Source organism: Perca flavescens, chromosome 9 (assembly GCF_004354835.1).
Source record: "Perca flavescens isolate YP-PL-M2 chromosome 9, PFLA_1.0, whole genome shotgun sequence".
NCBI lineage: Eukaryota > Metazoa > Chordata > Actinopteri > Perciformes > Percidae > Perca > Perca flavescens.
This window is the reverse complement of record NC_041339.1, coordinates 29,657,041-29,673,137: the sequence shown is the minus strand read 5'-3', so window position 1 is coordinate 29,673,137 and position 16,097 is coordinate 29,657,041. Positions and strand designations below refer to the sequence as shown.

General features: G+C 38.5%; 1 protein-coding gene across 1 annotated transcript in view; it reads right to left on the bottom strand.

Annotated features, from left to right (window-relative positions):
• LOC114560969 (contactin-associated protein-like 4) overlaps window positions 1-13,505 on the bottom strand; it is an 85,244-nt gene extending 71,739 nt beyond the window's left edge. Inside the window, exons 1-2 of the mRNA XM_028586602.1 lie at window positions 13,421-13,505; window positions 542-652 (exon numbers count right to left, since the gene is read on the bottom strand). Of these exons, the coding sequence (XP_028442403.1) occupies window positions 542-652; window positions 13,421-13,505 (196 nt within the window). The remainder of the gene's footprint in view (window positions 1-541; window positions 653-13,420) is intronic.
• Between the last annotated feature and the right edge of the window lie 2,592 nt (window positions 13,506-16,097).

Below are 16,097 nucleotides of genomic sequence, written 5' to 3'. Positions count from 1 at the left end.
TCGAGACTGGGGAGGAGGGGGCAGGGGAGACAACTCTTGCAGTATTTTGAATTTGTACTGCAGTAACTATTTTAAACACTAGCGGTCAGTATTACATATTGCACCTTTAAAGTTAAAGTGCATGATATGATATAGAGGTGTATCTCTTACTAGCAAACCGAAAATAGTCTAATAAACTGCAGTGAGTGAGCTCCTTTCCAGGGAAAAACCTGGATTCACCAGCAATGTCTGAACATTAGACAACATTTATGTCAAAGGATTTTACTGCTAGATTAACTCTGAGTAATTCTGGGTAATAAAGTCCCTCAAACCTTTAAAACTTAAAACACTTGGGTTTGCCAAGGTGTAAAGCTTTTTAGTGTAGCTTTAAATATGAGACACTGAAACAACATCCTGCACCAAGTAAAGTATTTACCATGTTCAATGTCTGGATCAGCTCAGTCATTATTTATGACAATAAATCTGCCTCAAAGTGTGCCGCATCTGCAAATGGTAAAATATTTAAGCTGGACAATGGACACAGCAAATAATGATTCCTCACCTTCTCTCCTGTTGACCTTAGCAAAGACTGGCCCATGGCTGCTGGTTAGCTGGGAGGAGCTTCTGAATGATGACAGCGGCAGATTGGCCACCAGTGGGTTGTCACATACCTCTGTTAACAAATCACAAAGAAGAAAAGACAGTTTAGAATCATTGATCGTGTCATTGAACTTATGGATCAATATGTCACAGTGTAATTTTAATGTCGGTGGTAAGCAGACTGAAGGAAGCGAGGAAGATTTCTTCTAATAGTTTAACCTTTAACTTGAAGCTCTCTCAAGTACACCGGAACAGATAATTGAAGGTTGGGGCAGATAATGGGTCACACAGAGCAGGAACATGAATAAGACAACTTGGTTTCAGAGTGAGAGGAAAGTCAGCGGATACCTTTTCATGCCTCATACACTTTGAAAAAGTATGTTCTATTCATAAACACTTTTCCTTGATCTTGATGGAAAACATCATGAGATCTAGGAAAGATGTGACGGAAAATGCATGCAAGGACTCAGGAAAAGACAACAGCGCTGGTAAGAGAATCCAACTGCACTTACACTAGGCTACCTCATTATGTGAACGACAGATGTTATTGATGTGAAACTAAAACTAAATGTTCCAAAGATGAACTATTAAAAGTGTGTCTTAGATACTCTGCCCTGTGCCTTCTTACCGTGATGTTTCATGCAGGCTATTATTAACATGGACAACCCACTCAAAAAATATTACTTCATCACCAAGTTTGATATTAAAATAATCATACTTTCATCATATTTTACTATAATCATATGAAACAATTGGAAAATATAGGCAAGATATTGTTTGTGTTCGTTAAGGAATTGTGGGGCAGCATTTTTTCTGGTCCAGTGTAACACCTATGCTAAGGGCGATAAGAAAGGAAGAATTAAAGCACCTTTCCATAGATTCAATTCAATACATTTTTTCAATTCAATTTTTATTTATAGTATCAAATCATAACAAGAGTTATCTCGAGACACTTTACAGATAGAGTAGGTCTAGACCACACTCTATAATTTACAAAGACCCAACAGATATAGATAGATAGATAGATAGATAGATAGATAGATAGATAGATAGATAGATAGATAGATAGATAGATAGATAGATAGATAGATAGATATAGAGAATTCGACCAGCTCTTATCATGGCTGCCACTTAAATACTTCAGGGTCATTTCACTCATTTAGGAAAATTCCTAATCAAAAAAAGACTATTCGACCACAGCCAGTAAGTATAATGTATGTACACGTGACGCTGATGCGCCAATAAACAAGGCAATGGCAACAGTCCTTCTACTGCCACTTCAATACAGTATACAACAGTTTACATGGAAAGTAGGAAGCCACCTGTCCAGTAGAAAATCTATATCAGCCAGATCTACCCTGGTAAAGAGGCCATTAGACAGGAGCGGTGACTTGATTTGCCATGTATCCATGGGCGAGCAGTTTCCCCAGAATACCTGATTATTAACAAATTATCAAATGTCCATTTGTTTCCATAATTACTGCATGAGTGTCTGAAAATTCTTTTTTTAACGAATGTTGTTTTCCACCCCTGAGAAAAGAGCTAGTTCCAATTATTTACAACCCATTCAGAAGTGCCATGTCCTGTCTCCCTCCTCCAACAGCAAGGCTTCAGCTGAGATTACTTTGTCAACATTATTGTACTTCATTTCAATCACAGAGGGATTTTCATTACCTGAGACTATAAACCACAGGCTGTTGACAGTTTTGAATAGCCTGTCATATTCTAGTCTACCCGATCTATTTCCTCTTGTCTCTGCAGACACTTCAGAGCTTGTTTGTGCATTTCCATTCAAGCTCAGGCCATTTGCAGCATCTTCAGACAGAAAGATATCTGCAGGAAACTCACGGCTTTGTGTGGTAGTGCACAATAATATATTGGAAAATCTTTGAACCATCATCGCTCTGCTCACCCCTGATTTGTTTGTTAATTGGTATTTATGTGTCAGTTCTCAATTTTCAAACCTTTGGTTAATGTTTCCATTTGATTACAGATGGATAAAAAAAGATGCAACACTCCGGTTTGGCTTTTAGTTTTAGAATACTGATGTATGTGAGCTGAAAAAAAAAGTCTATTGACCGTTCGCTATTAGGATCTATCAGAGATCATTATTTTGTTTATTTTTTATCAAAAATGAATTAAAAAAAAATTCACTCCTGATTCTGATATGTAATTAAAGAAAACAACCTGTATACTGTAGATATTGTTGGATCCTAACACCTTTCATAATGCTGCTGTTTCTTCATCCCCATCCAGCCAGGTCTGAAGCTGACGAAGACACAGAGCAAGCTATGGATTATAGCAGAGCACCGATACAGTTGAATTAGTGTTGAGAGGTGAAAAGAGCACTGTAAGACCTTAGGGGGATAATGTGTCGTGAGAGCACTGCATTGGCAAGAATAGCTGGTTAGAAGCAGAGGAGTTTAAACAGGCAAGGCTGATTTTTCCGAGGTGGAGTGACATTTAAAAGGTGACTGTGATAAAAAGGTAAAAGCACAAACACAGAAGGTTTAGAGGAAAATGAATGTAAATGAACTGTCAGCCACTGACCAGGGCTTTGTCAGACACGGAAATGTGGATGTACAAAGCATTTCTAAAACAGAGCTACAAAGAATGCACAATTTATTTACTCAATTCTTGACAGAAGGCGCTAGACTGACAGCAGAAGGGGATTCGATTGCAATACAGATCGCATTTACAGAAACCTAAAATGTCACAAAGGGTTGTAAGGACATGTAAGTAGTGCATTCTGCAGGTCAATTACCAAATATTTTGTAGTTTAATTTGGTAGACTTCTAGACTACTATCCCCCCCATTCACGCAGTGTTTAGTTTTACACTATGTAGGTTAAACTCTGCAATTAATCCGCGGTTCACATGTATGCATGAACTGTGGTGGTCCATTACACTGTAGGCTATATTCAACGTCACTGATCATTTTTGATCAATAGAATGTAGAAAACATTACACTTCACAACGTTTTGTATTCATAAAATGATTGTGTTATTGTACAATTAAGCAGTAAAAGCAGTAGCCTATGTAAGTCAATCCTACATTGTTCAACTTGGGAGCCAAAGAAAAACGTTCCCATAAATCCCTGTTCATGCTAATTAAACAATTGGACTTTGAGGTCAAGTGTTGTCGTATCCGGCCAATGTCCCAGATGTGAAAGCCTCCTTATTGGACTACTGAATATAATAATATTCCATTATATTATAATATATTATAATATAATGGAATATTATTGCCACACCAGAATTTTGTGATTTCCATGCCATAAATATAGACGTTTTTACCATAAATTGGTGCCTAAAAATTTATCAGAATGCAGGAATTGAAGTCTTTTACCCTCAAAATCTTTTACTTACATTAAATAAAAAAAATCTGTTAAGGTCCTGCTTATATTATTTCACCATCTGTACACAAATGTAATTAGTGAATGCACGTGTCCGTGGAAGGGGCTGCATGGGCGTGGTAATGTGGGCTGGTGTGGCTACAGTGCCAGTGCTGAATTTTTGTCCCAGCATCTAACAACATTGTCATTTGGAAAACAGCTGTGCTTGTTTGTTTGTGTCTTTACAAACCTTTGTTTTATCATACACTGTTGGAAACACTGCTGAAAACTAAAATGCACACAAGAGCACAAACGTCCACTACAACACTAAACAACGTTTCTAACTTTGGGAGGTAACACTAAAATAATTAATTTCAAACTTGAATTTACTACCTGAACCCAAACACATACACTTTAGGACTTGGAATCAAAACTTCTGAAATGTTGTCGTCACAATAATGGATATAAACAATAAGAGTTTATTTTAGACAGGTATGTCTAGGTTTTGGAGATGGTGACAGACACTCAAACTAAAAGGGTTCTAAATAGGCTAATCCACATAAACTCAAACCCACCTGTATCTAAAGAAAGAGTGGGTTGACGCCTAAAAAATGTCAAAAATCACACAACTTACAACTTTAATTAGAAACAAGCAGTCTTTTGCAGATTGCAAATCTGTGTGATATGTCACATATCTTGTCATCTCTGTGAGGCTCACTAATAAGCATGTCACTGCAGAAATGTCAAGAAAAAACTCTTATTGTGAGCTATAAAGAAAATGGTAAAATCAACACACTGTAGAAAAACTTGGCCAGGTTAGCAGCTTAGCTTTAGGAATGGCAATGGCAGTCAATTGGCTGGTCCAGACTGAAATATCTCAACAACTATTAGATGAATTGCCATGAAATGCACAGACATCCATGATCCCCAGAGGATGAACCCTAATGACTTTGGTGATCGCTTAACTTTGATTTTAGTTTCATCAGGTAAAAATTTCAATTTGCCCAATACTTTGGTTAATGACCAAATATCCTTCAGGCAACCTTCAAACGTTGAAGAACTTCCCGTCAGCCTCAGCTGTATGTTGTGTTTAGTGGTTCTTTACAATGTTTAAACTATATAGAAATGACAACCAGTACTATAAATATTATAAATAGTTCATGCCAAAATGTTCAGAAAAATAAAGACTGTATTCCCCACCTACATTGCAAAGATCAACAAAACTACAGCCATGCTAGCTGCTCTGTGAGGTTATACTTAGGCACAAATGTGCTAAATGCTAACTTCAGCATGATAACATACTCACAGAGATGATGTTAACATAATGGTGTTTAGCAGGTTATAATGTTAACGATGTTCACTATCTTAGTTTAGCATGTTAGCAATCTCACATTTGATAATTAGCACTGAACACAAAGTAGAAAATTTGAAATACTGGGAATGTAATTAATTTTGCAGGTATTTGATCATAAACCAAAGTATTGCACAAACTAAAATGTTGACCTGATGATGGCACTAGATGAAAGGTCAGGAGAAAATTATTTTTACAATTCATACTCATACCATGGATGTGTGTACCAAATTACAGAGGAATCCATTGTAAAGTAAACCAACATTTTAACCTCATGGTGCTAGAGGAAAAGTCAAAGGATTTGCCAGAGTCAATAGGATTCTACCTCTGGGGAACATTAATCTCTGTACAAAATTTCATGGCAATCTATCAAAAATGTGTTGAGTCTGGACCAAAGTGGTGGAAAGATCAAACCAATAGACCAACATTTCCATCCAAAGAAAAGGACCTCAACTATCAAACACTTTGGTTTCTATAAAATGAACGTTGTAGTTTCACTAAGCCTCGAGCATGGCTGTAACTCTAATCTTGTTTCTAAGGATCTGTTACTCAAAGTTTATAGTTTCCTCTAAAACAGACCAAATTAGGCCCACTTTGTACTACAAGTCCGCTATAATTGATATTAGGTTTCCAAAAGCCTTTATAACTAAATTAACTTAACTTATTAACTCAGTTTGTGACTTTATATCTGGGTTTTGAGGCGTCAACTAAAAGTATTTTGATGAGTCATCAAAAAATTGCAAGTCAAGTAGTTTGGCTGAGACTGATGTAAATGCTGCAGACTGGAGCCTGACAGCTTAAATGAGACGCTCTGCTGCCGGTCTGACTGCTAACAATGAGAAATAGTTGTTCCTCATTTCCAGCCCTTCATCTGTCTGTTGATGACACACCAGGCAGGCCCCGTAATTCTGCTGACTCTCACCATCTAAGACCTCCCCTGTTAGAAAATGATATTATACACTTGTAGGTGCTGTTCTCTGCAACATAATGAACTACTTTTTCTCTGTGAAATGGTATGAAAACAATGCTGTAATTTCTTCCGTGCTAACTGCATTAATATGTGGCTCCATGGGAGGCAGACCTAATGGGCAGAATTAGAATGATCAAAAGAAAACCGCACTGTAACAAAGCAGCAATTAAAACATTTATCTGGAGTCTGCGAGGTTTAACACATGATCACACATGCCGAGTGCTGAGACAAGCAACAAAATAAATGACTGCTAAACACATCAGTAATGAGAAGGGAGATTCAAAAATCATTCACAATGAAATATGTCAGTCTTATGCAAATTTTGGAGAATTGCTGCAGGTTACATCACTTCTACTATTGGACCCAACGGGAGCTACTACGTGGAGTATGCAATGAGCATTTCATTAATGGATGATATTTGCATTTCAAAATAGGGACAAGAAATTGAATGGCACTTTTTTGTCATTGAGAGGACATTAAGTCACTTTGCTAAAAACAATATTTTTTTTTTTAAACACAAATTATCATGCTCTTCTTTCTTTTTTGCCTCGAGCACTAAGGGTTGGCTTTCCCAATTATTGGAGAACTAAAATTTTCTAAAACAATGTTTTTAATGATACAGCAAAGCATTGCCTTCTTTTCTGAAAGACAACAGTTGAGACAAGAATCTGTGCTTGACTTAACCCTTAAGATACATAGATAATGTAAGACGATGTGGGTAAATTGCAACAAGTCTTCCTAATTAAACTACAAAATATGTTGTAATTGATCTGCAAAATGACACATGGTTTAGGTTAAAATAACTACTTTGTTTAGTGAAGGAGACCTTTGCCATCATAGGAACTTCTTGGTTAAGGTTAGTGAACGACTGCAGTCTTTAAAGGAAACCAATGCTGACTGTTGGTGGGAAACAGGAGATGAACAGCAGTGTTTTTGTTGTTTTGTTGACCCACCCATCCACCCCGACCTCCTCCCTCTATACTTTGTGGCTCTATAACTAAGTCACACTCCCTTTACAATCAGCTGAAACCCCATAACTACACACAAGAGATCTCTGTTTTACTAATTATGTCACTGTGAGAATTCAAGCATGTCCTTTTATGGAATTAATAATTTGGCAAACATGTATTTTGTATTATTCTGTCAATCAGTGAAAAAAGCAGCATTAAATTCTTTGATTCAATGTTCTAAAACAATAACATATGAAAAGGTTCTCTATGTTCAAAGTCACACACAAATACTATGTAAATTGAAATACTACAGTACATGCTCCTGACTCCTATTTTGTTGTATTTGCTTATTTGTGAGCAAGGACAGAGTTTCTTTGGGTGAGATCCAGCTACTGAAAAACCACTCCATTCCCCAAGGCCTCTTCCCCAACTCTCACATCTTACAAAATAGCCTTCGATAAATGCTTTTTGTGAAAAAAGAAAATTCAAGGTTTATTTTACATCCTGGGTTTACCTCTTTTGTAGTTTTGGTCATCATTCTGGTTGGTCATATTTAACATAACTGGGCTTTAAACCTGTCTGATGTAAAATGTTACCATAAGAAAATGGGGTGATGACCTACAGAAATAGAATTAATTTGATGGTGTCTTGTTTAGGGTGAGCAGAAGTTTAGTGTCATTACATAAGGCTCTTTTCCCAACAAGGGGGAGGTCAGACCAGAATCAGTTCATGAGTAAGACTCTTGATGGTTATGATTACTATTTTCAAGAGGCACTTACATGGCCTGCTCCCACTGCACCACTCCACTCCTCAAGCCAACAAATATCAAGGCTGTCATTTAATCGGAAAAGAAGGAAGGTCAAAGCAGCAGGTTAAGTAATTATTAATCATAACTAATCTGATGTTATTTTGCTATTTAATTGATTGAGATGTGAGTAATGAGGGAGGATCAGTAGCACAAGGCTTGCAGTAACACATTACTACATTGTATAACTTTTTTTTTTTTTAAACTAGCTTATTACAACTTGAGTCTTCTTTTGGCAGTTTGGAGATAAGCAACATTGTTAGGCAGTTTTTAAAAGTCATATTTAAGCTGATAAATAAACTACATTTTAAGGTATTTGCCTTTTTTATGATAAGGCACCATGCTTGTAGTTTCAGTACTAAATAATCTGTAAGAAAGGAAAATAGCAAAAGACCTGTTGGAGAAAATGTGATGGCAGTTTTCAGCAAAAGAAAAGTCTGTTACAGGCACATGACATCTATTAAAATGTTCTGCAATGTATACTTTGCTTTTTTATTGGTTTACTCTAACAGTTAAAGCTAAGAAATTAGATCAACATAACGGAACCTCACCGAACATTAAATGTTTCCATCGTGAGAGGCCATTTAACATTAAAAATGTCTAGAAGAATTGAGGTGCTGATACATCTCCTACTGTATGAATTTTGTTCTGCTTGCAGATCATCATCGTTACCATGGAGAAAGCTACAATGTCTTCAAATAAAGCACTTAACCTATTTCACAACAGCAGGGGTTTTATCAAAGTAAAAAGGCAATTGCGTGTAAAAAAAAAAAAAGAAACTAAAAAACATGTTACAGTAATGTCACACCGCTTGCACGAAAGCACCATGGTACAGAATAACAGGACTTTATTGCTGAAACTTGTGTTGCTGTGCGCCACAGAGCTGCATGAAGGTGAGATGAGGGGAGTCAGACAAATTAATCTGACATCTCACTCACACACACACACACACACACACACACGAAAAAAAGAAAAACCTACTGATGGGTGAAATGAGAGAAGGAGTTTCACTGCATGGCAAGACAGAGGGCACTGAACCAAACTCCACTTCTTTTTTGTGTGCATTCCCTCTTCTTCAAACTCCAGCTGTACAGTGGTCCTTTAAATCATACATCTCTTGTTTCACTTCCAATGTTTGGCTTGAGCTCAGCGTTGTCCACTGTTACCACCTGTTTACTTAATAATGAACGTCATTTTGGCCATGGATGGATCACATTGATCTCCTTCAGTTAATAAAAAAAAGTCCTAAAACTTTTTGGTATATGAGACATTCAAAACCAGTTGGATAACCCCTACAATGCACAATAATCAAGGCAGATTTTTTTTTTGTTCTTGAAAAAGGGGATAGGGAGAAATTTGCCAGGCTAAAGAACTTGTGATTCAAGTCAATAATTTCATTGGCTGGTGATTACTAATGTAACTCTTTCCCTGACATGGCCTCTAATTGAAATATTTAAGTACATATTATAGTTATGACTAGTTTAAAGCTGCTATGAACAATATTTCTACAAATTATGTATTATCATATTAAACTGACAACTGTTTGCCGTTCCATCAATGTTGTGTTTACAACCTGTTGTACTGCCCCCAAGTGGCAAAGAAGCAATTTGAAAATGAATGCGGGTTTGAAATCATACTCTTTTAAGCTAAGCAAAAAATATAACTTTGGTGCTAAGCACTCTTTACACTTGTCAATCACACATCATGCACTGTAAGTTCTTTTTCCTGAAGGTTTTCTGTAAAGGTTTTAGTGCTTCTGAACTACACATTTGTACAATTTGGAGGTACTTGTACTTTACTTTTGTATTTCAGTTCTACGCTACTTTATATTTCTACATCTCAGAGAACGATAATGTACTTTTTACTATACTAATCTCACAGCTATTGTTCTACTGCAGTTACGTTACAGATTATGATTTTACACATAAACACAAGAAACACATTATGTGTTAATGCATCATAATACCTAACATGATATAAATATAAATAAGTCTAAAAGTAAAGAACATTTTTTTTTTCCTGAGAGAAATTTCTTACTCACCATGTTTGCTTTTTCAAAAAGCAAAAACAATGCGATACAGTTTTTAGGAGTTGGATATCAACTGTCGCTGTGTTTGTGTGTCACACAAAGCCTCGACAGGCTGTCAGAAAAAAGGTGAAAAGCTCCAACAGGCTGTCAGAAAAAAAGGTGATAAATTCACAGTATATCAACGTGTCACATCATTACCACACAGTGGGGTTTTAATAGCTGATGCCCACAGTCTCTACTTTGCTCCTGCTTTAGAGAGTGACAGTGAACAGTGACCTCAGCAGAATGTGGCTGATTCTCAGACCAATAACAAGTCATCTGAGATAATGACAGGGCCATTTGATGAATGGGTCTGTTTTTAGGGAGGCAGACATCCACTGTGGAGTCGGCCTTGGGCAAACACAAAATCCCTCAGGTCACAAAGGCAGATGGATGGACTGCAGTTCTCTGTCACTTTTATTGCTTAACTACATGTCCGTGGATTAATCAATCTAGATTCATGACTGGCAGCTCCAGGCTCACACCGCCAGTTGCTGCCACCTTTATGTAACCTTGACTTAATCAAAACCTCTTCATGGCTCCACTTTTACTAAACACATTTTCATAAATGACACTCTAGAAGAAAAGTACGGGGCGATTTATCCCCAACTGCTTTACTCTTTCCTCGCGGTGGTTCTCCAAGACTCCGTCGTCTCATGAAGCATAAAGGACAGCGGGGTTCTGCAGAGAAAATGTCTCACACATTCACACCAAATTGATTTTATTCAGAGGTTTATGTTCTCTCAGTGCACAGCACCACCTCATTGAAAAGTAATACATTCTGATGAGACAGGGCTGTTCGCATATGAAGCAGGGAGCTAAGCCCAAATTCAAATCAACTCGTCTCCCAGCGTTTTTATTTTACTCTGTCTGGCGGTGGACAGGAGGAGATGAATTTCCAGCAGGTTGAGAAAATAATAGCACCCTAATGCTCCCCTCCTCAGCCTCAGCTAGTTAAATAATCAAGCACATCTACCCAACCTACAGTCTCAGCCATCTGAGAATTGAAACACCCCTGAAGACACCATGCTGCTTCCACCAGTGCAATACATCAAAATGAACGCAAAAGTTGTGTTCTCTGTAATGTTTTAGAAAAATGCAAAATCAATTTGTCTACCTGTGAAGTGGTACCGATGGGAACTGCAAAATGACACATCCCCCCCTCCCCCCCTTTGAGTTGAAGTTGAAGGGAGGAAGAAGGTAAGGATTGTTTTCCAGATAAATTGTTAGTAATGGTGATGATGATAAGATGATGATTGGTTGACAATACCCACCACACAAATGGCAGCATAAGTTATTTGTCCAACCTGTGATGAACCATCCTGGCAGCTTTAGTATAAATGGGTGTGCAAGAGAGAGAGGGCGACATACAGTATATCAACAGAAAAAGACAGACAGCGTATCGCTGAAGATGATGAATGTGACAATGACAGAAACCTCCTGTCCTTCAAGTACAAAACAGGATGAGTGATGAGCTGAAACCTTTTCATTGCTTAGGAGGCATAATCTGGACAGAAGACAGGTCATTAAGTGGATGATGAACGCTCTGACTGATAAGACAGTATGCTGCAGAGCAAAATATATGAAGCCCAGTGAAAAATACAGTGAAGTCTCAGGTTTTGTGACTTGTCTCTTGGAAATTGTTGTGTCTGAGCCAACACAGACACTGTACCCATTTCATCTAGGATTTGGGATCATTTCATTCCTATCGATACCACTCATACGTTTGTTCCATTTTACGGCCGCGTCTTCCCAAAGAATCAATGCAGTTTAAGAACCACGATGCCTATTCATGAATACATCCCTCCTATGTACCATCCATGCCCAGCACCACCAATCTGTGGAGAAAAGGCTCATTAGTGAGGTTTTTGTCGATCTGCCTACAGGGATTTAACGTTAAAAGATGACCTTATTTACAGCATCGTTCCAAGAGAGTACAGTATAATTACAGTGGGGAGGAAGGTTCATCAGATTGACTACTTCAAGAGTGCAGCTACTGGAACTATTCATTAAAACCTCTTGAGACAGCATACACTGTATATAAATGCACTCGGGGACTTCACAGCGGTGGTGAATGGGAGATCTATTTCTCACACTTGTTGCAGGGTAAATTCTCTGATTCCTTAAAAATCGGTCTTCTCGCATAGACATTAAATTAGCAACTTTTTCAGCGACTTCACTTATGAAATATTCCGTTTACTCAAGAACCCACTTTTTAGGACATTTTATGAAACCTGTTTACGGTAGCCTAAAAAAACGGTGCTGAAGCAGCAGCAGCATCCTCCTCCTGTGCCACTCTCCCACATCTCCACAGAAAGACCACAGTCTCTCCGCCTCTCTCTTTCTCTCATGAGGAAAAATCTAATGCAGGGAAAAAAGCTAAGAACACAACTTGTGGGATTCACTCTCTGAAAACTTGACAACCGTAAATCCCCAGAGGATGTGAGCTCCCTTTCAACAACAAGCCCCCCGCGGTGGTCGGCTCACACCCAGCCAACTGTTTAATTCGCTAAATTCACAGAATAAACTGCATGAGCTACAGTAGGACTTCTTCCCAAAAGTGTAGAAACGGGTCGCAACGCAGATCAGAATGGACTTGCAGGCAGCTGCTGCCTTAACTTCCCTCTTTTATGCTACATGCCTTTGTTTAGAAAGAATAAAAAGTGAGAGCTCAAAATGAAGAGTGGTAAAATGACATGACTTTTTTTTAGGAACATAGGCTAGAGTTGGAAACAATTAGTCAAATCATTAGATGAACTGTTTTGAATTAATTTCAAGCAAAATTACCAAAACTGCAGCTTCTCCAATGTGAGGATTTGCAGCTTTTCTCTGATTGACATCAAAACTGAAGATATTTGGGTGTTTTTGGACTGCTGGTCAGAAAAAAACAGGACATCTGAAGGCATCCTCTTAAATTAACATTTGACATGGAAAAAAATTACCCCAAAATAACCCCTCATTACAGCCCTAGAATATTTGAGTTTGGATTCTCTTGATTAATCAATAGAGATATTGAAAAAAATATTTCAGTTATTTGGATTCTTTCTAGCTTTATGGAAAGTAGCCCTTATCATGTTTGACCAATTCCATTTTGCTATTAGCTATTATATCAAGACAAAGAATAAAAAAATTAAAAAAACTTTCATCTTTTCTTTTCTTCCTGAAAGAGCTGATTTATCAGACAGTTTAGTCTCAACAGCCACATGGCATCAACACAGCCAAATACAGTATGCCCCCCCTCCTCAATGTTAGCCAGTATCCCTACAGTCTAGTGCAAGAATCAACCGTGGTGGTCCCTTTCAACTAAACAACGCACTCAACATCCCGCTCTTCCTACTGAGGAAGCGCACAGAGAGCCGCTCACCTTCTCCACCTGTCCCACAGGAGCCAAGCAGCAGCGAGCCGATCAGCGCAGTAATCCCGGCGAGTTTTTTACTCCCCTGAGGCATGTTGGTAGCGACGGGATGCTGCAGAGTTTAATCCCACCAGTCGGAGGGGAGACAGTCTGTCCGTCCTCCTCCTCCTCCTCCTCTCTTCTCCGGTTCTCTCCTCTGGCTGCGCTCCGGTGCGCTGCGCTGAAGTGGCCCTGCTGCCCTGCGTACCACGAGGGGCCGGTCGGTACCCAGTGGGGAGGAGGAGGATGCTCTCACACCGCCTGCCCTCCGCCAAGTGATGGAGGGGAAATAAAGAAGCAACGAGGAAAAGATGAGGGAGTGTTTTTACGAGACTGCTGCGGGTCCGAGTCCAGCGCACGCCTCCCACACTGAGATCCTGAAGAAGCTCAGATATAGTTCCTGAGTGCCAGGACTGGTTTCACTACAGCGCAGGGAGAGCATGTGGCTTTAGGTTGCTGTTTAACTCAACTGTTTGAACTCCTCCCCTCGGGGAAGAGATACAGGTCCATCAGAGCACGGACCATAAGACTGATGAACAGTTATTACCCTAAAGCCATCACCACACTGAAATCCAAGACCTTTCAGACACAACTGTGCAATATGAATTTCTCTTGGAGTCATCTTTAATTTAATATTAATGGTGCAATACACAAAACGGTTTTACTCTTAAACTTTTAACATGCATGTGTTGACATGTGTATGTGAGTTGCATGTGTGTGAATGTGAGATGTTTTGAATAGGTATATTTAATATATGTTTAAAGGATATTTTTGAGCACCGTCTCAGGTAGTGCACCTGAATCTCATTGGATGTGAAAGCAATGACAATAATGGAATCATATCTTATTTTAACTGTTAATGTAGTTGTGAGCTAACAAAAAGCAAGACTCACTCTTTCTTTGCATGAGACGGGGTTTCTGATTATGAGACAATGGGTGCCTGGCACAGACATGTAAAAGTCAAGGGGGTAAGCCTCTCTCCACAACACGTACCTCCTATGGCGCCATTTTGATGGTAACAAGCCATCACCCGCCGTTAGCATTCCATTGACTGCCATTCATTTTGACAGTGAATAACTTTACATCTGAAGCGTTTAAAGACTTTATTTGTCCATTGTTTATTTCTAAAGAAACACAACAATGTATAAAAGGCTCCATTACCTTGTATCTCAGGTTATGGCTCCGTAGCAGATGTTTTTGTAAAAATAGGCTAGCGATTGTGTCATAACGCGACTTACTGTCACGTAGTAGAGGAATTACCATATAGTACAGGAGAACCTCGCAGGCAGTTTCGACTTACATGAGCTGTTTAAGTTTAATTACTAATTAAGTTAACTAGCATTTTAGTTAGCAATAATTAGCCTGTGCCCATGTTATCTCCTTACATATACCTACGTTCTCCGTCTCTGCAAGATTGGGAATGATTGAGATTTCTTTTGGCACAGCTACCAGAAGACTTACAACTTTCAGACAGGTTGCTCAAGTCACATCTACGGCTTCAAGCTCAGTTGGAGGCTGCGCAGTAACGCTCAGCCAGCACCGGAAAAGTGCTTCTAATATCCTTCACTGGTCTCCGTCCGGAGCAACGGGATCTGTTGGTCCATTTATTTTACTGTCATTGGTAAAAGTCCTCCGCGCCTATCCAGAAGCAAGACACCCAACCTAGTTAAAGTAGTGGTCGTCTGCATCTGAAACATGCAGGTTCAGCCCAGGTTTTCTTTCATAGCTTTGTTGAACAGGATAATGTATGTCTGTGTCTTAATGTTACACATCACCGCTATAATATAGTTTCACAAAAAAAGAGGGGCACTTGAGCAGCCCAGGTGCCCCTTCGGAGATCAATCATCACTTTTCTTTGATATGTTTGGACAATGTGGGCGCTTTCTTTGCATGCAAATGTAAATCTATCTAAATCTAAATTAACAGATTCTCCATCTCAAAATCTAATTATTACAGGTGATGCAAACCTGAATAGGTGGAATAGATCTCACATAAATATTTTTGGAGAACAAGTGTGACATTTAAAACCTGTTTTCTCATCCATCTGGGGAGTTTACACAGTACTTTGCAGCAAATAAAAGCCCCAAGCAGAACAAACAGACCTCTCATTCATTTTTGGTGAATATAACTCTAGGCAAAGTGAAATGATCAAGAAATAGCAGTACTATGTTGAAACACATTCATTTTAGAAAATATTAAATATGTCATTGCTTCTCTACCCCTTTAAAAATAATTTTATTACGATGGAGTCTAATCTCCAAAGACTGTACATTTTATATTATGCATATGTTCAATAAATCTTTGCATATCTTCAACAAAGTCTCTCCTGATTGAATTGAAAAGTAGACATATTCATCCTAATAAGAGGTCAGTAGTGCAAGAACATTTCCTCTGTTAGAAGATGATGGTCACTTAGAAAAGTATATTTTCATCCCAAATATTTAGGGAGCATGTCGTTAACCAAGCTACCAAGTACTCTCTTAACTATAATTCCTCCAATTTGTCTGCCTTCATAGAAAATTCAGAGGAAAAAGAGACAAGAAAGTGTATTCAAAAACACAGAGTGAAGAAATCTTTTGACAACCAAAGAAAGTGTCACCTCTTGAGCTCCTCACACTCAGTCCACACCGCAGAGTCTGAATATTTAG